Raw genomic sequence first — 25,550 nt, 5'->3', positions numbered from 1 at the left:
TTTTTCATTTAATACCGACGCTGGCACTTAATCATGTGTCATTACTTTTTTATTTGTAAGAAGTGTTAATTTTTTTTTCACCTCATCATAGTATTTAAGAAGTGGTAGAACCTTGGCTTGACAAGCTCAGTTCTTGCTGAATCACATTTGTTGGAGTTTGTCCGCGTATGTGAAATCGAGACGTGCCAAGAGTGCGTGAAAGTTTAGCACTGTATTAAACAAAGCTAGTACAGCTGCTGCCTGACCTCTAACATTATTTTTTAGAATAGTCACTGCCTGGTAATGCCGAATGCTGCCATTATAAGGCTCAAATACCTTATAGGCCGCAATGGCTGCCTGTCTTCAGGATATGTACGACTCTTGTTTCCCATCAAACTCGGGAACTGACTTAATAATGTCTAAAGGCTCATGACAATCTACCCCTGGTGTGATAACGATTTCCTTATTTGTCTCGATTTTAGGGGCTTTCACTTTTAGCCTATACAACTCCCCTATGATGGTACCTAATTTCTCATCGAAAAGCCCTTGCTGTCTTTCTATAGCCGCGTTTATGGCTGCCTCCATGTTTGCGGGCCTGCATTTCTCCCGTATGGGTTTCTATCCGTTCGGGACTTTCTAGAACACTTTTTTTTTAATAAAATTTGACTTCTCCAGTTGATGGGGTGCAGGCCTCTTCTTGGTTTTTTCCTCTTTATTTACTTTGCTTGTTAATAACCGCTTATATTATTCTATTATTTCATCCCCCGACAAGCTAGGGTCGCTGTTTCTGTACATTAGTTAGAGTTTTCTTTTATTTTCGAGAAAAACCCGTTAATTATTTTCGGGTATAAAATCAAAAAAAAAACATTATATTATGTTTTTTTTGAATAGCTACGTTGTTTAACACGCATTATTAGTTTAAAGACGTAAAAAGAAAGAGCAATATTAGCTTCAAGAAGTGACACAGCTGCTTCAATAAATAATCATCTTTCAAAATCATTTAATGGTGAGGAAGATACATACAAATCAGTTGACACTGTTTTTGAGGTAGAAGATGCTGTACATTATCCTACTGAATTTCTTAACATGAAGAATCTATCAGAATTGCCTTTGCACGTTCTAACGCCTAAAATTGGTACACCAATAATGTTGCTAAGAAACTTAGTCCCCCAAATTTATGCAATGGAACGAGATTGCAAGTATAAACTCTTCACAAATTTCTTATTGAAGCAAGAATTCCCTTAACGTCATCCAACTTACCATTTGAGTTTAAACAGTTTCCTGTAAAGGTCTGTTTTGCCATTACAATAAATAAGTCAAAAAGGCAGACTTTAAAAGTAGCTGGATTAGATCTTAGGGACGATTGTTTTTCCCATGGACAATTTTATGTGGCCTGTTAAACAGTTAGCTCAGCAAAGAGCTTAATCATCCTATCTCCAGATGGCCAAACAAAAAATGAAAATAAATAAATAAAATTGAAATAACTTTTTAAATTATTTGAACTTATATTGTGGACTAGGCCTATTTGGGGGAAACCACATTAAAAAACGCGACGTATCCTCTACCTACGGGTGGCGCGGAAATGAGGGTTAATTAAAGATTCAGTAAAAACTACACATATATTTAGAGTAACATCTAAAATGAACATTATATAGTTCTACTTAAAAACTATTATACAAGAAAAGTAGCTTTAGGATATTCGGGTTTTCCATCGCAAGCGAGGCTGCGGGCACCCAGCATCCAATTAGCATCCAATTGATGCTAAAGTACCCCAAGGTAGAGTGCTTGGACCAACACTGTATATTTTTTATACTTCAGATCTACCGGCAACCAGTCTTACAACACATCTACATTTTCTGATGAAGTCGATCTAAGTGCTCTGCAAAAGGTTTGGAAAAATGGCTAGCAGATTGGCGCATAATTTCAAAGCAAAAGTGCAAACACGTCACCTTTACCCTAAACAGACAAACTAGCAACTGGAGAGACAAACCTTAAAGTCCACCTGGATAGACGGCTTACATGACATAAGCACATCGAAGCAAAGAGAAATCTACCGAAATTTAATACTGGAAGTCACTGAATCTGGAGTACAAAGCACTGTTGAAAAATGCAGTCCTTATGGGGAAACGCATCTGTTAGAAACTTAGAAATAATTTATAGAGCACAATCAGAAACATTTAGAACATTCAGATAATTTTAGCACATATTTTAGTTATTTTGTGTATTATTTGTTTTTTAAATCTTTTACTTTTACCGAGTTTGCGTACCTAAAACGTCATCATTTAATCAATGCAGGATTATATAGGAGGTTCCACCGCTTTTAGCTTTGTAAAAATTTTGTCAAATTATAAAAAAGGCATTAAAGTAGTTCATATAAGTGCACAGAGCCTATTGAAGAAAATTAGGTGTATGTTAGAACAGTCTAAAGTTGATGTTATGTGTGTTTCTAAAACATGTTTTATGTCTGAAATGAATGACTTGCTGGCAGCTTATGTCTTAAACCGTTCAGATCGAGTTTGTCATGCTGGTGGTGAAGCCATATATTTTAGTAGTAAGCTTAAATGTAAAGTCAAATGGAAACAACCTGCAGACAGTGCAACAGAATATATATTCTTAGAGGTGGACAGCACATTTCAAAACAACAAAGCACTTACTGGCTGTATATACCGACCAAATCGATTAATAGCTTATACGCCTTTAGTTGACATTATAAGTGAGTTATAAGTTGCCTACGTCGATATTATTATTGCTGGCGACTTCGATAGTAATCTTTTTAGAGAATTTAGGCTTTTGGATTCTGATAATAATTCTGATAATACGACGACTCCGACGCATTTTAGTAATTTCTGTGAAAATCTTGACATATTTTTTTATCAGTGACATTAGAAAACTTTTATTTTATGACCAGGTTAATGCACCAGTATTTTCTAAATATGACCAAATTTTTTTGACATATGACATAAGGTTTGACCATATCGAAAAATCGTTTACTTATAGGGACTATAAAAGGGATTGAGTACAATGTTCTGTCATTTGAATACAATGCTTGTGAATGGTTTCCTATTTATCAAAGCCCTTCTTTTGAATGTCCACTGGATGTCTTTAACAATAAGTTGCAATATATGTTTAATAAATGTGTTCAGATTAAAATCAAAGTGTTAAGACCTAAACAAAAACATTAAATTTGGAACGAATTTAAATGTCTAATATACGAACGCGATAAAACCTTTCAAATGTGGAAGCGCTTTAAAACAGAATCGTATCGGATACAGTTCAAATTAGCCAATGTTTCCAAATCAATGAAAAATGCTAAGCGCAATCACTAAACAATCTTGGATGGAAAGGACTAATCTTGGAATAATGAAATGTCAACAAATGAATGACCACTACGTTGATGTTCAGGTTCTTAGCCAAGCATTTTCACAACATATCAACCCAACTGTGATAATAGTTTTAGCTTTGTGTGCGTCAATGAAAGTGATGATCAAGAGTGTATCCTTAAAATAAAATTCTGTTGCCGCTTCTTCTTCCACATATAAAAAATATTTTAACACATCCATTACAACGTCAGTTTTTCCTTCAATTTGGAAGAAAGCTAAAGTTATCCCAATTATTAAACCTAATAAAGATTACAGGACCATTTCCATTCTACCCTTCCTAGCCAAAGTTCTCGAAAATTTAATGTCCTTACAAATTCAAACTTTTCTTGAACGGAACTCGTTGCTTTCGCCAAAGCAGTCTGGGTTTAGAAAAAAAAAGCTGTATAAGTGCAAAAACAGACATCGTTGAAGACATTCGCTGCCAACTGGACAATAATTGTGCAACATTCTTAACTCTCCTTGACCATAGCAAAGTATTTCACTCGGTGAACCACTACATTCATAGTAGTAAGCTAAAAAATCTGTACAACTTTACAGATACTGCTGTGCATTTTATTTCTTCATATCTTGTTGGCAGACAACAAACAGTGGTATCTGGGAGAACTGTGTCCAGCTTTAGAGATTTAACTAGGGGAGTTACTCAGGGATCTGTCCTAGGACCTCTATTTGTTTCCATATAAGTTAATGATTTGCCTAGTGCCTTGTCCGGTTGTGAAGTCCATTTATATGCAGACGATGTCCAAGTTTAGTAGTCCGATTAATTAAATAAATGTCTGTGCTAGTAAGAGTAAAATTGTTTTGTGTCTAGTTGACAATTGGGCGAAAGACAACGGCCTAAGCATAAATCCATCCAAGTCAAAATGCACAGTAATAAGCAAGAAATCATTGGATACCAGATGCCTAGAGAATCTGGTAATTAATAACATGCCTATAAAATATGAGGAGTATGCAACAAATCTAGGTACCACTTTTAGCAATACCTTGAGCTGGAGTTAACACATTTAAAAAGCAACTGGTCGTACATATGGCTTGTTGCGTAAGCTCTCGGCTTTAAAAGACTTTCTGCCACAGCATATTAGAATGCTAGTATCTAAAAAAATCCTAATCCCCACACTTTTTTATGTGGTTGAGCTATTTTGTCACTGTGATAGTAGAGATTTACACAAGTTAACAGTAGCGTCGAATTCGATAGTATTATATGTGTATAACCTGAAACGACTTGACCATGTTTCGCACTTGATCGTTAAACTTCTAGACCTAGATTTGGGAACATGGACTAAGGGATTCTTATTTATTTCAATAATATTGTAACTTCTTAGCAACCAGGAGGTACGACTCAATATATATAATATTATATCAATTTTGTCAGAATAAGATAGATCTTAAGTCATCAAACAACATTTTAATATTTTCAACCCATTTTGACTAATGCAATATATATGAGCTTAACCTTGTCGCACTAGGATAGTTATAAACAAAATTAAAAATAAATTAAACTAAAAATTAAAGCTTCTGGCCCTAATAAGATTGTTCCTTTATTTGAAACACCTCCCACAATCAATAGTAGTCCTTTTTTTTAGTACTTAATTTTAATTAACTAAAAAAATATTTAAGCTAAACGTTTTCCTTCTTGTCGTTAGACTCTTAAAGAGAAAATTAAAAAAATAAAAATAAATAAATAAAAAACAAGAAAGGAAGCAAACTTTGGCGACTCGAAGTTCATATTCCCTTGCAGCTATTGCAAAAATTAAATTTTATTGAAAACATTAAAATTATGATTGACTTCCGTGTATGTTTAAACACATTGAAGCTATGATGATTTGCAGCTCAATTATTTGATAGTTCCTATGGCAGCTATATGATATCGTTAACAGTTGCTAATCAAATTAAAAGCGTAATTCTAAACTGTCAAATGAATGACAAGTCAAAAAGAATTTTAAAAAAAATTGCAAAACAAAAAATTTACATTTGAAAAAAAAATGTAATATTTTTATTGCTTCCAGTGGAGTTTTATGTTACAGTCGTCCGATTTTGATGAAATTTAAACCCTAATTCTGATATATTTAACCATTAATATATGTCGAAGAACTAAAAAAAAATCCAAATACAGCAAAATTATATATTTTTTGTATTTTTTTTTCTGACTGTTCCTATGGGTGCTATATGATATAGTTGTCCGCTTTTGATGAAATTTAAACCGTAATTCTGAAATATTTAACCATTACTATATGTCGAAAAACTAAGAAAAAAATTAAAAAACAGCAAAAGTAAAATATTTTATTTTTTTTTTCTGATTGTTCCTATGGGAGCTATATGCTATAGTCATCCGATCCGGCTAGTTACGATTTATATAATACCTGCAATAGAAAGACAACTTTTTAATATACTCTATAGGGTCGGAAATGTCTCCTTCACTACGTTGCAAAATTCTTTCTTTCGATATTTAACGGGCCTTAGCATTTTTTTCTGAAGAAAGTGCAAGATAGAATGTTTTAAAACTTTTTGCACTAGTAATGCAACTTTTCCTTTTATTTAAAGATCTTTTTTTTTAATATATTGAGAAATAACGGGACTGTAAGCTGTCTGCCGAGGCCCAAAAAAAAGTAATCCAACTGCTGAAATGATACCGGTCAAATGAGTGGCAGAAGTCGAAAAATTCAAAATGATTATGAAAGCTAAATATATTTCCCCTACAATGACCTACGATCTTTAAAAAATATCAAATATCATAAAAATAGCATAGGTTTAAAGCCGTTTTTTGGGGTGAAAAAATGAATTTTTAAATTCTGCCAAATGGACAATTTTTAACCAATCCAAAAGGTTGTAGGTCTGTGTAGGAAGGACCCATTTAAGATGATTGATGATGATTTGAAACCGATTGGTCAACTTGTAGTCGAGTTATGATTTCAACAGTTTTCAAAAATGTCCTTTAAAGATTCAGGTGCATCGGTACATGCCTGCATACGCTGCCATTCAAAAACTTTTTAAGATACAACCTTGCCGCTTTTGTAGGATATTTTTAGAATTGTAAACTATCAATTAGGCTTTAAAAAAAAATACACTGGTAAGGCCCCAGCCCCAATAAAACAAACAGCAGAACGCTCCCCCGGATCAGCAGCCGAACGGCAGGTCAGATTAGATCGGTAACTAAAAAAGATTCGCAGCCCGAACAAGCGGTGCAGCCAGGGACTTCCAAAAGAATGGGTTCACAAACAGTAAACCCACTTAATCCCAAGCTGGTTCTGCAGAAAATCAATCTGGACATCCAAAACCAATGAAAAAACAAATATTAGTTTCTCAATCATATTTTGATGTGCTTTCTTATAGGACAGACAAACACAAAGAGCAGATGGAAAAATACAACTTCTCTTACGCTAGGGACATTTAATTTTTCAAGAATACTGTCCCAATCGAGCTCATTGCTGTCTTATGCTCTGGAGACTTTTTGCCGGCAAATATGGTGGTAAAAGAGTTCGAAGCCTTATAAAAAGATGCGGGCAGTAATTATTTATTTATTTATTTGGCATCCTAGCACTACAAGTTAAAAACTTATTAATTAATCTGCTAGTCACAACAATATTTTATAATATAAATTGACAAAATAATATACAAAGTTTAGGGAATGTTATAAATATTTTTGAGGATCAACAAACTTAAACAAGTTTCTCTTTCTATTAATATATCTCATTCGTTTGTAGGTGTGTCATTACTTATATTTTAAAGATATTAACGATCTTAAATATTTTTAAAAAAATAATAATAATAAAAAATAGTTTTTCTGAGAAAGCTCTTGTGTGTCTTATGCATATAATATTTTTGGTTCGTCTAGATTGAATCGGATCCATGATTGAAGGTCAACTTCAAATATGTTGTAAGATAATCGAGATATCGGATCGCCACGACTTACATTAAACACATATCTGGCGGTACTATTGAACACTACATTTTGTTTTTGTTTGCTTATTGCATCGCTGTTTCCAAATATCCCGACCCCGTAGAGTAATCCCGGTGTCAAGTAGGTCTTTGGCAGTAAAAGTTCGAGTTCTTTTTGTACGGTAAAGCGACCTTAGACCTTATGTCCTCCCAACGGCTTGGATTATATGGTCACCCCAAGTGAGAGTTTTGTTGAATGTGACACCTAGATTGTTAGCCTTTTCACCATAGTGTATTACCTCATTATCTAGTACTAGAAGTTTCAGGGCAGTGGTGTCAATTACTTTTTTACAGATAGCTAGACAATTTGACTTTTTTGGATTTATTTGTAGACCATTCAGCTTCGACCATTTGTTTGTGACAGACAATTCAGCACTCGACATTACTACACATTCATTTAATCTACACAAAGGACGCGATACACACATTTGTACGTCTTCAGCATACAGATAGACTTTACAAGACGACACTATATTTGGTAGCTCATTAACATACTTAGAAAATAGCAGAGGTCCTAAAACTGATCACTGTGGGACTCCTCTGAAGAGCTGCTCAAAGTTGGAAGTTTAAAAGGCTGTTTTCTGTGGCCTGCCGTCTGCAATATAAACAGGTGCGTATCAACTTTTCTGCTGTTATAGAAAAATTCAACTTTTTTATAAGATTCCAGCACAAGATATCGTGGCTCTCTGTATCGAAGGCTTTGCTGAAATCTAGTAGGGTCAACAATGTTACGTTTTCGGTTAGTTTAAACAGGAAGGGTAATATTGATATTGGCCTATAGTCACAATTTGCCTTAGCCACTGGAAGTATTCTGGCGTCCTTCGGCCTCTCAGGGAAAACGGAAATGGTCAACAAGATATTTATGACAAATGTGACATATGGCAAAATCTGTTGCAAAAGAATTTTCACAAACTTGGGGTTAATGCCATTAAGTTCGACCGCATTCGATCGTATGTTAAGGACATAGGACATTAGTCTGTTTTTTCCGTAGTGATTTAAATTCTCATATAAATAGTTTGTTTTATACCTTTTCAATTAAAAAAAAAACAGTCTCTTAGTTTAATATAATTTTTAATTGTGCTAGTAAACCATTGATGTTTATTTTGTTTTGATACTCTGGTTTCTAAGGGAAAACTGGTTTTCTATAGATGCAGTACGTTGTTTTGGAGACACTCAATATGCTCATTGACAGAAACAAGACTATACAACACGTTCCAGTCAGACTGTTTACATAAAAATGCTAACAAATTGTAGTCAATATTTTTTAGGTCCCTACAAATAATTGTATGATCAGTGTAGTCAATAAAAATGTTAGATGTAATGAAAATAAGGAATATGGTCAGGTTTGATTACAAAAAATACGTCCAGGAGAGTGTTGCGCGTTCTAGAAATATGAGTTGGAAATGAAGAATTTTCTATAGTCATTCCAGCAGATATCATATTATTGGTTAAATGGTTTCCAGTCCAAATGTTGCTGTTCATATCAACTGCCAATATTATGTTGCTGTACGTAATAGAAATATCACAGAATAGGCAGAATAATTCGTTATAACAGTACATTTTCTATTTGAGCAGATCCCACAATTTCAATAAATATATATTCTATTGTACTATCACTCCCATTTGTCTTAACTACTTTGGCCTTAAATATCTTATTTTAATAGATTGCAACCCTCCGGTACGTCCGTTACAATCACGCAATACAAATTAGATCTGTCACAAGATACAAGACAATCACTCACATCAGAAGAGAATCATGTTTCGGAAACACATTGTTCATACCACGTAAAATGACCTCCGACGAGCAGTCATAGCAGGGTAGTTGTGATCTCCTTTATTGCACTTAAGAATTTTTTCCCAAGTTATGGATAAACTGAGCGGATAATTTCGTCTGCTTTTTTTTCGTGTTTGACTGTTTTTTGTAAGGCGTGTGTTTATTTGTTGTGCTAGATTTTGTTATACGTTTGGCGATCGATATTCGTAAAAAATAGTTTCTTTCTTTATTGCAAGAAATAACTGATTTATGCTTTATTTTCAAAACATTCACTCAGTGTTAGTTTTATACAGCTTTAATTAGAATTTGTGCAATGTTTGTGGATCACAAGCGAAACACAGCCTTTCCACTGAAATTATCAACGAATTGTGTCAGTAGGAGTCAGACCTTTTTAGCTCTTTCAAAAAACTAACCTTCAACCTCCTTCTTTCCTTTTAGAATATAAAAGGTATGCGTAGCAAGATTACTTAATTGAAGTCTGTTAGCTTTTTCTTTCCCTCCCATATTACTGTTTTTAAGGAAACCTGGTTAAGTCCGGAGGTTCTAAGTTTTTCCAGGTTAGTACACAACTTAGTGGCCTAACCGTTTTTTTAGATTAAACGGTGAAGTACTAATTGCCGTTCTGGGAGATTTAAATTTACCTGGAGTTACGTAGTCAACATAAAAAAAATCAAATGTCTAACTACCTATAGCACAACAAGACTTTGTTGATAAGTTGCTTGACATATCTTTACCCCAAGTAATCCATGTTCGAAATTCACTTAATCGCTTACTAGACCTGTGCTTTGTAACAAACCCTAAAGACGTGTTTCTGTCCAGATTACACTTACTTAACCTGTAGATCCATTTCATACGACATTCGATGAGACAATCGACACGGGTACTGTTATAGAAGAAAAATCAGAAAGGTCTACTAATTACATATTTTCGCAAGTCAGACTTTCTGAGGCTAAACTATTTTATATTTGGCTTCGATTGGTCCGATCTCTACTCATGCAATACAATGGCTGATGCTCTTAACATTTTTTTCAGCAATAAACCTTTATTTAAATCTTGTGTTCCGTGGTACTATCCGTCTATCTCCAACAAACCATCTTGGGTTTGCAAAGAGCTGACATACCTTAGAAATGTATAGTACAGAATTTTGAATAAATATAAACAAACCGATTTTTCATCTTTTTTTCTAGATTTTTAAGTGAACGGTCAAGTTTTACCGTGCTTAATGCTCAGTGTTATAAAAATTAATCTCCAAGGAGCCTAAACAGCTTTATAACTTTCTTAACATTAATTGTAAATCTAATTCGTGTCCTTCCTCGCTTCCTAGACAGCAACTACAGATCGGGCAATAGCCGATTTATGTGCCCAGTTTTTTTAAGCGACTTGTTCTACCTCAACTCATTAAACGCAGCCTTATTACTACACCATTTCCAAGTCGAATCCAATTTACTGTCCCATCTTAAAGTTCTCTGTTATTAGATGTTCAACGTGTTAAGCCAGCTTATTCGCTAGAGCCTGATGGTATTCCTGGCTGCGTGCTTAGGTATTGCGCAGAAGCTCCCTTCTTAAATTTTTACTCTTAACACTCGAAACCTTATTATTTCCACATATTTGGAAAGAGTCGTATGTACTTCCTCTTTGCAAGAAAGGTAGTAAGCTGGGTGCCAAGAATTATAGAGCCTTTTTGAAAATATTATGATCCAAATTTGCAGCACCTTTGTAAATCAATTATTTCTCCGCGTGAACACGGATTTATCAAATTGAGATTAACCACCACTAGCCTTTTTCAGTTCACTTCATTTGTGATAAAGGGCTTCAAAAACAATCTTAAGAAAAAACCGTACTTTACTCGGACTTTAGCAAAGCATTTGACTTTGTAAACTACATGCTTTTGGTTCCGAAACTTGACTTGCTAGGGTTTCCAGTCTATCTACTTAGATGGACCTTTAGTTATCTGAGTGACAAGACTCAAAGAATCTCGTTCCGCTACTTTTTACTTCATTTATTAACAACCTCCTCTTAGTTATAAATCATTCTCCCGTACTTATAAACGCAGATGATGTTAAATCATGTCTGGAGTATAAGGATATTTCCTGCCACAAAGATCCGATCTTAATCTATTTCAAGTCTAAGTGTAAGCTTTTAACTTGTTATTGTGTCAATCCAAAATTCTGACTTATTCGCTTAGAGTCACTTATAAACGATCTTGGCGTCCTTCTCGATCAAAAAATAAATAATGGCTAATAAAGCTAGGGGTGTGCTTGTTTTTATTAAAAGGTGGTCCAAGAAAACAAAGGGGCAATATCATGGCATATTAACTGGAATCAGCGTAGATTAAGAACACGCTTTTTTTGTCGGCCTTTTAACCAGAGGTCACCTGGATGTCTTCGTTTGAGTTTTCTTCTGGTCGTCGGTTGAGCCAGGGAAGCCGATAGATGATTGCAGTGGGCGCGGAGTAGATCATTATATTGGCTAGAATGCCTATTGATCTTCTCCCTTACAGAGGGAATGTGCAGATCATTTTAAAGATCAACGTACCTTTCATACCACGGTGCATTTGCAATTGCCCGCAGCGCCCGGTTTTGGAAATTTTATACCCTCGCGACGTTTGAGTCTGACGCTGTACCCCATATCTGAATACAGTAAGTCAAGGAAGGCACCACATTTGATCGGAAAAGCAACAATTTGTTGCTGAGGCTAAGCTTGCTCTTTGCATTTAGCAACGAGTTGAATTTTCTTAGCTTTAACCGACAAGTTGCTTCAACTTTTGTGATATGCTGCCTCCACGTGAGACGCTTGTCCAGAACCAATCCCAAAGAAATTCGTGGATCCCTATGTCACCAAGAAGCTATTTATTTCGCTAGTTCGTCCGATTCTGGAGTATTGTTCTCCCGTCTGGAGTCCGTCTTGTAAAATACATATTGACCGCATTTAATCAGTACAAAAAAGTTTTTTACCTTTTGCTTCACGGCGCCTTAACTGGGATGAAAATATTTTATTACCTTCTTGTTCTAGTAATTTAACCTCCCTAGCTAACCGTAGAACGATGCTTGTTACTGTCTTTATTTATAATTGATATTTGGTGAGATTGATAGGACACGTAACGAACAGTATAAATCCCCTTTTAACAAGACGTAGGAAATCGTACTATTTTATAATCGAATAAACCTTTGCCTTCCCTGCTATAGGGTCATTGGCAGGTAAATAATGTATATAATAAACTATCCTGACATCGTAAAAATACAAATGCAACAATGGTTGGGGTTCGACTTCAGTGAAACCGCAGGAAGCAGGTGTACGTATTCTGTGACGAATCTTATACGCAGCTTCTGCCAATCTTAGAGCTGAACTTGCACGTGGCACCCATTAAGCCAATTACGATTCCTCGTACTGAAATCTCTTTTACCCGACCGGTCAGCGAGATGAATAGGCGACAAATAAAAATCCATTTATCAAACCATACTCGTCTTAAAACAAATGGCAAATGTGTTTTAATTTGTGCGCATTACATGAAACAGAAGAAGATGGCGACAAACTGGTTCGCATACGGTATCAGTATTACAAGCTGATTTATGGGGTTACATAAGTTTCTTTAAAAAAAACTTGCAGTAAAAAAGCTATTGACATGAATCTTTCCAAATCGTATATTTTTATGCATACCTTGATCAGGGTAAAAGCACTTGCCGATCGACGTCTATATCCTATAGCTCCCATAGGAACAGGATATAAGTTGCAAAAATTGATAATATTTCGCTCAGTGTAATAACTATTGACATGCATCTTTCCAAATCAGGGTAAAAGCGCGTTCCGATCGGACGTGTATATCCTATAGCTTCCATAGGAAGAACAGGGTGAAATAGGTTAAAATTTGATGTATTTAGCATTTTTCGCGCAGTATATAAGCTGTTGACATGAATCTTTCCAAATCGTATTTTTTTTTGCATATATTGATCAGTTTAAAAAGGCGTACAGTGCATGAATAAATAAACTCTGTATTTATAGAAGCACTTTCACTTTATAAAGGAAATAAAAATTTGTTCACAGCTGTTGCTTCTTCGATCAGTCATATTTAGCAGAAAAAATACGATTAATGCGTGGGTGAATGCGCGGTTATGACAACAGGCAATACGAACCATGTTCTGAACATTTTCGGACCTTAAAAGTGTTTTGTGTGAAAGATTTGGGTAAGATTGATCAAGATTGGTTCGATAGTTTGAGTTAACGCGTAGGTGTGTGCGTCGGTGGAGTGCAAACAGGACAATGTATGGCTTGAACTAAGAAGAATAAATTATAAGAGGTTTCATAAAACTCAGTTCGGCGGTTTATGAGTTATGAAAGTGATTTTTATATACATATTTATGCCTAAGATATGAAAAAAAAAAAATATGCCAAACATATAAAAACTATACGCGGAATATAAACCAAACATGCATATTATGAAAAATAAATACAAATTAATTTTATTGACAAATAAATTGTACCACTTGTGACAAAAAGGTAAAGTTTTATTTTTTAGCCTTGAGCAAATTAATTGTGTTTTTATTTGCGAATTTTAAGCCTTATTGTTTAATTATAAGTATGTTCTATTTACAGCAGCATATTGCTATACAGAAGGTACAAATTCAAGTCAAGTTAATTTCTGAACTATAGTTCTAAAGTCAGTAACAAAGAATTGCCTAACTGTATTTTAAAATTTATTACAAGTGTATTTCATATAATGGAAACATGTATGTGCATTTTAAATAATTGTTACAAATTTTTATTTAACAAAAATTTTTTTACAATTTTAACAATTAATGTGATTTTCTTTTGCCTCTACGACGGTTTGGCATTAAATCTATAAGATATTGCAAGCAAATAATATTTTAAATGTTTAATGGTTTCAAACTTCCTTTCAGCCCTTTAAATCCTGGCTGAAAGGATACTTCAAAGGTTCTCAATTGGTCTCAAGTCAGGACTTATCGCCGGCTATCCAGTACAGGTATTTTTCTGTGTGGGTTTGAGGGTTGTACTGTTGAAAAATACATTTATCTTTGTAAAGGTCGTGATAAATCGATAAGTTTGTTGTCCAGCAACTGAATATAAATTTCTGAATTTTTGCGATTTGAAATAAAACATTGGCGAGACTTTCCTAAGTATCCAAAGGTATTCAAACCTTTAGTGATCCACTTTCGTGGTTCCTCTTATCTCGGGTTTCCCTTGGAAGACTTATGGTAACCCCACCTTCGTTTAATCCTAGAATTCGCCCACGTTCTTCGGCGGATAGGTACGTTCCACGAAAATAATAGGAAAAACATGCATGAACTATCAGGCCAAATAAGTTTTAAAATATTTACATATACTTATTTACATATACATTCGTTTTTTACCACCTTTGAAATTTGAGGAAAATTTTATTAGAAGCGGCCAGCTATATCAAGTAGCTGTCATAGGAACGATCGGGCCAAACTATAACTTTTTCAATCAAATTGCATATGAGTCGTTTCAAGAATAATTTTTTTCGGTGGGAATAATCCAAGGTAAACAAAGTCTTAAACAAGGTAAACAATGTCTTAAGTGCTTGACTCTCTTTTTGGTGCAGATTCCACCAACCCCAAGACTAAAAACATTTGTTCAAATTTCCTAATCAGAGGTCTAATGATCATTAATACATACATATATGTATATACCTTACGGAGTCGAAATAAATGCCCATCACTGCGTTGCAAAGTATTGACTGCACTTAAAATTTCATCGCCATACATTTAAAAATTGGGTAGTTACTTCAACATAAAGTAACGGGTTAAAATTCCAGAATAACGTTTTTAGGATTGGCAATTTGGATAACGATGTCATACAGCTACGATAAGAAGACTTGCCGAAGTTAGCTTTTTTCTTGTTAGGGGTAAATGTTCCAAATGTATAAAATAATATCACTGTGGATGGAGTTCAACGTATTGGCAATGAGCACCGGAAAGCGTGCGCAAGGAGACTACTATTTATAGGCGCAATATTCGAAATCAGTAAGGACTGGTCCGGACTTTATAAATGATATAGCAATCAAAAGGTGTCGCTTTTATAAAAGTTTGTGCATACAAAGACCAAAGTCATTTGGTTTGGGTTAAAGTGGGAAAATGTTTATGAATCTAACGAGCAATTAAATTCAACAAACCGTCGGTATACCGGTTTTATACGGATTTTACTGTACGCGAAAAAAGGGTATTTTTTGACTGTTAGACCCCTGTTGTCTTCTTTAACATCTGCAAGTAGCACTAAACATATGCTTTACAGCCGCAAGCTAGAAAAATCCGTATAAAATAGATTTACCGGCGGAATTTTGAGATTAATAACTTGTTATTAACTTCAGGGTTAAGTGATACAATTATTTTCGGTTTTCAGGCGTGTACTTTTTAAGAATTATTTTATGTTGGCGGAAATCAGTTTTGGTAATTTATTCAAACTTTGACGAGCTCTATCGTCTTTATTAGTAAACCGTTTATTACTTGTATTGTTGAAGAATGATCTTTTCCTAGTGAAATAAACTGTCGGTGACTGAAATCAGTTAAGCAGAGCTGGATATATAAAATAAAATTTGCATGAGAAACAGGCGAAAAACGTTATTTACACTTTAAAAAAAAAAATGGTACCACACAAAAAATGTTGAGTATCATTTTCTGAATTAGGGAGTCCATCTGCACCGGAAAATCAAGGTTTGATCTCTGGAGGATTTCGTCAATTTAAATTTGTAAACCAGTGGTATCTATCGAATTAGATATTATAGGGTAAAGTCTATTATAGTCTGAACACAATACTCTAAAAGGGTCACCCAAGTCATAATTAGATCTACAATGATTTAATATTAGGGGAATTTCTAGTAAATCTACTTGACACAGTAAAGTTCAGACGACCCAACAAATCGGAGTTATATATCTCATCACGTATAAGTTTATAGATAAAGACACTACTAAGCATTGTACTAAATTATTTAATAGTAGTCTACTAAAATAAGAAGGAAATATAAGATTTGCATCCCAGTTGAGGCGCCGTAAAGACACTAATAAGATTCATCACCTACACTTTGAGCCGTTTTAATTAAGTAAGATATCCCGACACCAGTTTTGAATGAGATTAAGATCGGATTGTAAATCTTTGTTATACTGCAAGCAAAATTTAACATCATCGTACATAAGTACGCGAGAATGGTTTATAACCAGGGGGAGGTCGTTAATAAATAAAGTAAAAAGTAGCGGACCGAAATGGCTCCCATGTGGGGCGCTGGAGGTAGCACGGAGAAGTTTAGAAGTTGAATTTAAAATGTCGATTCTTTGAGTCCTGTCAGTCAGATAACTTTAGGTCCATCTAAGTAGGTAGACTGGAAACCCTAGCAGGTCGAGTTTCCGAACCAAAAGTAGGAGATTTACAAAGTCAAATGTTTTTGTAAAGTCAGTATAAATGACAGTTTTTTGAAGATTTCTTCTGAAGTTCTTATCACAAATGAAGTGAACTGCAAAAAGGCTAGTGGTGGTTAATCTCCGTTTCATAAATCCGTGTTGACACGGAGAAATAACTGAATTACAAAGATACTGCAAAAGTGGAGTTATAATATTTTCATAAATCTTTGGAATAGCCGACAACTTAGATATATCTCTATAATTCTTGACATTCAGCTTACTACTTTTTTTGTGAAGGTGAAGTACAAATGACTTTTTCCAAACATGTGGAAATTGGAAGGTTTAAAGTGATAAGGGTAACCATTTAAGAAGGGGTTTGCACAAAGCTTCCGCCCAATAGCTAAGCACGCAGACAGATTAAGACAGAGCATATAACTGCAAAGACCTCGTTTCGAAGAGTAATCTTGAAAGAAAAGGAGTTCTGAAAGATTAAATGTCCCCAGCGTAAGAGAAGTTGTTCCACCTTAACGTGATCGGCTTTATTTTTCACTTTTATATAAGACAGCACATCAGAAGATGTTTGAGTAGTGGAAAGTCGAGAAACTAATATTTGTTTCTTCAGTGGAACCACAGAAAGGGAACTTGGAAGTGCAGGCTGAGTTTCTGCAGAACCAACTTGGGCCGGTACTCCGGGCAAAATATTCCCTTGTCGTGGTAAAGGTATTATACAAGTGTTTAGTGGGTCCACTGGTTCACCTGTAGCAGACAAATTATAACTTTTGTAAGCCCCTGGCTGCGCACCATCCGCTCCGGATTGTTCGGGCTCCGAATTTTTTTTTGCCGATCTTAGCTGTCTTGGAAGGGCTGCTATAGTCAAGTTTCCCGACTATTACACTAGTCGGCATAATTATTTTATCGAAAATCAAATGGTGCACGTTTATATGGTACTATTAAATGGTTTAATATAACTTAATGATTTCATTTACAAACATAAAAATAATGACAAAATGTTGTGTCATAGGAACTTGAAAAATATAAGCTAAATTAATTTTTATGTGGTGGCATAAATATTTTGACAAATACCTTTTAATATAAGTAACGAAGTTTAAACTTAAGAAAAGTAAAGAAAAAAAAGAATTTAGTAAATTATGTAATTTTCTTTGGTTTCAATAACTTTTTGCAGGCGTTTCAATTATATTTAAATCTAGACTTTGAGGTGGCCAGTCCAATGTGGTAACAACATACTTCAAAAATGTTGTAATCATCTTGTCTATGTGGCATGGGGCGTTACCTGTTGCAGCCTGCTCCAGAAGTAAAGGCATTATCAGTTTGTACCGACAAATATTGTCGTTGGTTTATCGACAGTGACAGTGACAGGAATGAAGCCACCCAGTCCATTATTCGCCATACATCACCAGAACACATTTTTACTTTTACTTGTTTGCCTTTGTACCATTGGCAATCTTACAAAAATGTATTTTTTGATGAATTATACTCTAAGGAGCTTTTATCTGTCAATAGAACGCTTCTCCGTAACTCCTTTGGCTTATGCGAAAAAAGACTTTTAGCTTGATTCCTTTTGTTATATATGGAACGTCCTTGGCTTTATAAGTCTTAAAACCACATTTTTTTAAGCGTCGACGTACTGTGCGCTCACTTCTTTGGGTCTTAGCTGTCAAAGTAAATCGATCTGCTGCATATTGGGTCTTTTTTAGTTCCCGTACAAGGACTCGGTCTTCACTGTATTGCGCTTGGCACCGGATCTTCTTAGGGTACAGGTGTCATTATGCTTTTTAAACTATTTAATTTGGTAGTGCACAACTTGACGTGACACATTTAACTCATTGGCAACGTCTTTGACTGCCATTCATTTGACTGCTACCATTGAAGAGCAAACTTAGCTCAGCCATTTTAGCCATGTTATTTACTAATTTTTAATAACTTTCTACTTTAAAAACAACGTTTAATATTGATCAAAGTTAAACACTGAAATTGTTTGATTCTCGCGTGCTTAAAAGTGTGAAAATATTTCCATAAAAATGCTGCCACGCAAAAAGCTGTCGTCTGCATGCATTCTTATCAGCACAAAGAGAATGCAAAAGGTAAACGAAATAAAATTTGCCTTGCACATAGCTAAAATTATATTCTTTGTTTTGCGCTAACTTTTCGCAACGTTATTTGATTTCTAGTAATGGTAAGATTAATAGTCAAAAAGAGGTTTCCTCAAAACTAATATGCCGACTAGGGAAGATACCCGTGACTCAGCCAAAAATATTCCAAACTAAGTATTTTCCCTACAAAACAATCGATGTTTAGGTGGCGCCATCTGTCTAACTGCATGCACAACAGTAGAAGCTAAGAGCGGGCAGCACCCCCAATCCCTGCTAACAGTTCTGAAATTCTCTCTCTCTCACTCTCATCTGCCAGCAGCGGCAGAACAGCGGCCGATCAGTGGCTGAGCAGCGGCAGAGTGAGAGTACACACTTTCACGATTTGTGGGTGTTAGAGTGGGCGTGGATTAGTTTTTGAATAAACATCCGCTGCTTAGGAACTACTAGAATCTGCAAGCCCCAAATCATTAGCTTTTATAGTTTCCGAGATCTCGACGTTCATACAGACGGACAGAAAAACGGATATGGCTAGATAGACTCAGCTATTGATCCTGGTCAGGAAACGCCTTCTTCTACCTGTTACATACTTTTCTACGAATGCAAGAAACTCTTTAATCTACGAGTAAAGGGTATAAACATTTTTTTTTTCTTTTAATTGCCAAAGTAAAAAGTTTCAAGACTTAGGAACTAAATTGCAGTTTTTCTTTCAAGATTAAGGTAGGAATTTTTAGTCACAGCTAACAAAAAAATTTTATGAATACAAAACTCAACATTTGTGTTGTTTCAATACTTTTTTTGTCACATAAAAATCTGCTTAGAATCTTAATTCAAACAAGACAAGAAGAAATCTTCGGCAAGCCGAAGTTCATATATCTTAGCAGATATTATAAAAATTAAATATTCTTTACAACATCTAAATATCGATTTATTAGCGTATAAGTTTAAAATTATTACTATTCCTATGACAGCTATATAATATTGATTTCTGATAGTAATAAAATTAAAAACGTAATTCTGATTTATTAAACCATTACTATGTCTAAACGGTTTTTAAATATGTGTTATTAACATTTTGATAGTTCTAATGCGAATTTTTTTCATTTTTATTTCCGATTGTTCCTATGGGAGGTATATGGTATAGTCGCCCGATCCGGCCCGTGCCGACCTGCAATAAAAAGACAACTTTTGGAAAAGTTTCATGCAGATAGCTTTAAGACTGAGAGACAAGTTTGCGTAGAACAGACGGACGGACAGACGGGCGGACAGACGGGCGGACAGACGGGCGGACAGACGGGCGGACAGACGGACATGGCTAGATCGACGCTCCTAGTGATGCTGATAAAGAATTTATATACTTTATAGGGTCGGAAATGTCGCCTTCACTGCGTTGCAAACTTCTGACTGAAATTATAATACCCTCTGCAAGGGTATAAAAACAAAACAGAAATTACTGTTACCTGATTATGTTGATTTTGCTCAGCCATTGCCTTCTCTTTTGCTTGCCGTTTACATTTGTATCTGTGATTTTGGAACCAAATCTTCACCTAAAAATAAAAAGAAAACTCAATAGAAATAAACCATTAACAAACTTAAAGCGTCCAAAATGTGATAGGCCCTTTATATCACACTCTTATGGGACAATTTTCAGTGAAAAAAAGGCTTCAATGATATGCAGAACAATGGGCGGTAAGGCTAATTAAGGCTAAGGCCATTAATTGTTAGCATATTCTTTCGATTTTAGTGGCACTTGTTACATTTGTTTGAATTTTGCACATTTATTTGGAAACGACCATTGCCCCTCCCTTCGATCTTTTGAGTTAACTTGTAGTGCTATAATTGTTTGTTTAGAAACACAGTTAACAATGAATTGTAATATTATTATTTAATATAAAATGAAAGCAGTTTACCTCCAAAATGTTTTTATAAAAAAGCACATGCGTCGACTGAGAATTGAACCCTTATAAACCCGTCTACGCGCCTTCTAACTGTTTGTGCCCAACTACTTTCTATGAAAACGCGAATTCGAATTTTGAGTAATATATTTGCGGTAATTATTAGAAATGACAAACAGCTAGATAGCATTAATAAAATAACAGTAAAAACAAACCAAACAAATAAAACATATAACACAGCTCGTAATAAACTCGGGTCCCCAAAACCTTTTGAAATTATGTCAACTTCGGTCGCGTGTAGACGTGTTTTCTTAACGCTCCGGAAAAACAATAAGCCACTAAGTCGAAAACGTTCGAAAAAATTTATAAACGCGAGGTTTTGCGATTCGCGATGCTAATTCGCATATCGTAAACTAAAGTTTTAAGTAATTAATTAATTAATATTACGCTCTATCAGTAAATGAGTAAGAACGTGGATCAGCGCACTCAACGCCAAAAACAACAAGACGAAGCCCGTGAAAAAATTCAGAGAGAGCAAGACAAACGTCGTCTCTCTTTGGCCCGAAACAATGCTTGTTTATCGTTCACGAGTAATGCTCTAGAACCGAAAGTGCAAGAAAGTGCAAGTTTACTGACCGCCGAAAACCAGAGAGCTAGTTCTTGCTCTCCCGCCCTGCTCTTCACCGCACAAACACCATGGAGTGAGCAATGCAAAACTCCAACCGAGCTTCTGCCACCTAGTGCAACAACAACAGCAACTACTACGTCAACTACAACGGTCTCTGTCGCCAACAATGCAATAACGACTCCACTCTCTTCTTCTGCAGCGGGTAAAGCAACAACACAACCAAGTGCAAAAATCGGGTCAAACGGCAAAAACAAAGCTACGGTAGAAAAAATTACAATTCCGCAAGCGGGTTCGGCCATGCAGACAGGCATGGATCGCTACATTAATATTTCCAAGCGCAAGCAAACACCCCCAAAAAAATCGGACGGCAATATGCCCAAAATAAACCGTACCAACAAAGGCCCTGAAAATCTCGGGCCATTAAATGAAAATAGATTTTCCATTCTGGCGGAGCCTGAAACAGAGTACGAAGAATTAGCCCCAAAGAAACTTAAGCCCCCACCTATCTTTATTCGGGAGAAGATCTCCAACGTCCTATTCAATAAAATAGTTGAGCTTGTCGGGAAGGATAACTTTCATGTTATTCCGCTTATGAAAGGGAATATAAGCGAAACCAAACTTCAAACCAAAACCGAAGATGATTTCCAAGCAGTGTCGAAGTACCTAAACGATGCCAAAAAGAATTACTACACGTACCAGCTGAAAAGTTGCAAGGGCTTACAAGTTGTCCTCAAGGGAATAGAACCCGATGAGACCCCCTCTGAAATTATAGAGGCTTTAAAAGAAAACGGTTTTTGCGCCAAAAATGTTATAAACATTATGAACAAAACAAGAAGCCGCAACCACTTTTCAAGGTCGAGCTGGAGCCAGACAGCAGAACTTTGAAAAAAAACGCAGTGCACCCGATCTACAAGTTGCAGTACCTTCTGCACCGTAGGATCACAGTAGAAGAGCCGCACAAACGGAACGGGCCAGTGCAATGTACAAACTGCCAGGAATACGGACACACCAGGGCTTACTGCACCCTCAGGTCAGTTTGTGTAGCTTGTGGAAACTGCCACGGCTCCGAACCCTGCCCTGCCAACAAGGGAGACTCTCTCACTAAAAAGTGTGTAAACTGCCAAGGAAACCACACAGCAAACTACAGAGGCTGTCCAGTCTACAAGGAGATGAAAAGTCGTATGCAACGAGCGACAACGGCACGCCAGAACATCTTCATGAAATCACAAATGACACCCGAAGTTTTCTTCGCAAAAGCAGCCAGGTCATCATTTGGCCCTTCAAATACCACAGCATTTCCTACGCCAGTGCTCTAGGATCAGGCACAGCTCACATAGAGCCGAAAACTGATAACATACAGCAGGCCATGGGACAGCCACAAAGTAACATGGAAACTATGATGATAACTTTGCAACAAAATATGATGGAATTTATGTCCTTCATGAAAACCACCATGCAAACTCTAATGCAAAACCAAAATATCTTGTTACAAATGCTTGCAGCTCAGCAGTCCAAATAAATTTTGCCTAGCCTCCGAATAACTCTGTGGAACGCCAACGGTGTTTCACGGCATATACCTGAAATAACTCAATTTCTGAACGAAAATCACATCGACGTTATGTTGCTGGCAGAAACGCATCTCACCAGCAAATATAACTTTCAAATACGAGGATACACGTTCTACGGCACCGATCATCCAGATGGTAAAGCACATGGCGGAGCCGTCATCTTAATAAGAGACCGTATCAAACACCACTTTAACCAACGGTTTGCAAAAAATTATCTGCAAGCTACATCGATAAAATTACAGTTGGGCACCAGCAACCTTGCCATTGCCGCTGTCTACTGCCCACCCCGCTTTACAGTCTCCGAATACCAATTCATGGACTTCTACAATTCACTTGGAGAGCGATTTATAGCAGCAGGTAATTACAACGTCAAGCACACACACTGGGGATCCCGCCTTGTGGCCTCCAAAGGAAGGCAACTATATAACTATATACCACGTTTCACCAGGCAGTCCTACATACTGGCCTACAGATCCTAGGAAACTACCTGATTTAATTGATTTTGCTGTGACAAAAAACATTCCTCGGAATCTAATATCTGCAAAATCGCTTTTGGATCTATCATCGGACCACTCACCAGTGCTAATAACTTTTCTTCAAAACCTGGAACTAATCGAGCACCCTTGCAGGCTGACGTCGCATTGAACCAACTGGCTGAAGTTCAAAAAGTACGTTAGTTCCCACATTGAACTAACTCCTCAGCTCAACATCAAGGAGGACATCGACTGCTATGCCGATGCACTGGAGTCTGTACTCGGCGCAGCAGCCAAAGTCTCTACACCGCAAGGGAGGGATGGGCACACTCACCAACACAAAACTAACCTTGAAATCGAACAGCTTGTTTTGGAGAAAAGACGTTTGAGGCGTGCTTGGCAAACCAGCAGATCGCCATCCTCAAAACATAGCCTTAAGGAAGCTGGTCGCAGACTTACCAGGGCTCTAAGGCACGAAGAAGAAAAAGCACAACGCCAGTACATTGAGAAACTTTCACCCACCAGCACCAAGCATCCCTTGTGGAGGGCCCATCCAAATCTAAGTGCGCCGGCCGAAACAGTAACTCCCATAAGAGACTCTTCAGGCAGCTGGGCCAGAAGCGACAAAGACAGAGCTTGTACATTTGCTTTACACCTTCGAAATGTTTTTCAGCCAAACCCTGTAAATAATTCATTCACACTACCGTCGCCGTCAATTCGAGGTGGAACTGAGACGGCGCCAATTCTGTTCCAAACAAATGAAGTTGCAAAAGTCATCATCGAGCAATTAAAAACAAAAAAGGCCCTAGGCGGTGATCTAATAACTCCTAAGATGCTAATTGAACTCCCAAACTGTGCAGTTGAGGTAATTTGTAAACTATTTAACGGGATTACACGACTTGGCTACTTCCCAAAAAAATGGAAAAAGTCGGTAATCATAATGATCCCAAAGCCAGGAAAAGATCACACAATACCAGCCTCATATAGACCGATAAGTTTACTCTCGTGTCTGTCAAAACTGCTCGAAAAATGCCTTTTGACACGCATAATCCCATATCTGAAAGAGCACAACATTATTCCGGCGCATCAGTTTGGCTTTCGAGAAAGCCATGGAACAATAGAGCAAGTTAACAGATTAACAACAGAAATACGAACTGCATTCGAGTCTCGGGAATACTGCAGTGCGGTATTCCTTGACGTTGCGCAGGCTTTCGACCGAGTCTGGCTCGATGGCCTTATGCATAAAATCAGAGCGTTACTACCGGAAAACACTCACAGGATACTTGAATCGTACCTTTACAACAGAGCCTTCGCCGTGAGATGCAACACTACAATATCCGACGATTACACGATAGAGGCTGGAGTTCCTCAAGGTAGCGCCCTTGGTCCAACTCTATTTCTCCTTTACACCGCAGATATTCCCACGAACGAGCGGCTAACTACTTCTACATTAGCAGACGATACCGCGATCTTAAGTCGGTCCAAATGCCCAATTCAGGCAACAGCACAACTAGCTGATCATCTCGTGGTAGTGGAGAGGTGGTTATCAGACTGGCGTATAAAAATAAATGCGCAAAAGTGTAAACACATAACGTTTACTCTTAACAGACAAACGTGTCCCCCGCTAACTCTGAATAACACGCCACTTCCACAAGCTGACGATGTAACGTACCTTGGCGTCCACCTTGACAGAAGACTTACATGGCGGAGACATATCGAAGCTAAGAAAATTCATCTAAAACTAAAATCCAATAACCTCCATTGGCTCATAAACGCTCGCTCCCCCCTCTGCTGGACTTCAAGGTTCTGCTCTACAATTCAACGCTTAAGCCAGTCTGGACTTACGGCTCCCAATTGTGGGGAAACGCGAGCAGCAGTAACATCGACATTATCCAGCGAGCACAATCAAAAATCCTGAGAACTATCACTGGGGCACCTTGGTATGTTCGGAACGACAACATCCACAGAGATCTTTGCATTCTACCCGTAAAAGATGAAATTTCAAAACAAAAGGCGTCCTACCACACCAAGCTAACTTCTCATCCAAACCAGCTCGCCAGGGGCCTAAGCCAGGGTTTCCAACCGGACCCGATTGCAACGAAATGACCTTCCAGCTCAGCAATAGTTATTAGAGCCCTTACATCCCGCGTCAGTCAACTTGACTGTCAGATATAGCTTTTTAATTTAAGATTTTATATACTTATTGTTAGTCTCAATTCAGAGAAGATTCAATAAATAAAATGCATATGAAAAAAAAAAAAAAAAAAAATGTTAAAATGAGAATATTATTCTGAAAGAAGAACTCATGAAAGTCAGACAAAAACTACTAAAGGACCAAGGCATCATTCAGAGACTTTAAGCCTAGGTAAAACAGTAAAATGTAATTTTTAGAGGAGTAATCTAAAAATGAATATATCTATCCATTCAAGCGGCTAGAACCATTTC

General features: G+C 36.6%; 1 protein-coding gene across 1 annotated transcript in view; it reads right to left on the bottom strand.

Moving 5' to 3' along the window:
- Positions 1–25,550, bottom strand: part of LOC128265093 (homeobox protein Nkx-2.1-like) — a 76,521-nt gene that overhangs the window by 12,859 nt on the left and 38,112 nt on the right. The window contains exon 4 of the mRNA XM_053000906.1: positions 20,002–20,088. Coding sequence (XP_052856866.1) covers positions 20,002–20,088 — 87 coding nt within the window. The remainder of the gene's footprint in view (positions 1–20,001; positions 20,089–25,550) is intronic.

Source organism: Drosophila gunungcola, unplaced genomic scaffold, assembly GCF_025200985.1.
Source record: "Drosophila gunungcola strain Sukarami unplaced genomic scaffold, Dgunungcola_SK_2 000092F, whole genome shotgun sequence".
In the NCBI taxonomy this organism is placed as follows: Eukaryota; Metazoa; Arthropoda; class Insecta; order Diptera; family Drosophilidae; genus Drosophila; species Drosophila gunungcola.
The sequence above is the reverse complement of the archived record's forward strand: the minus strand, read 5'-3'. Positions and strand labels throughout refer to the sequence as shown.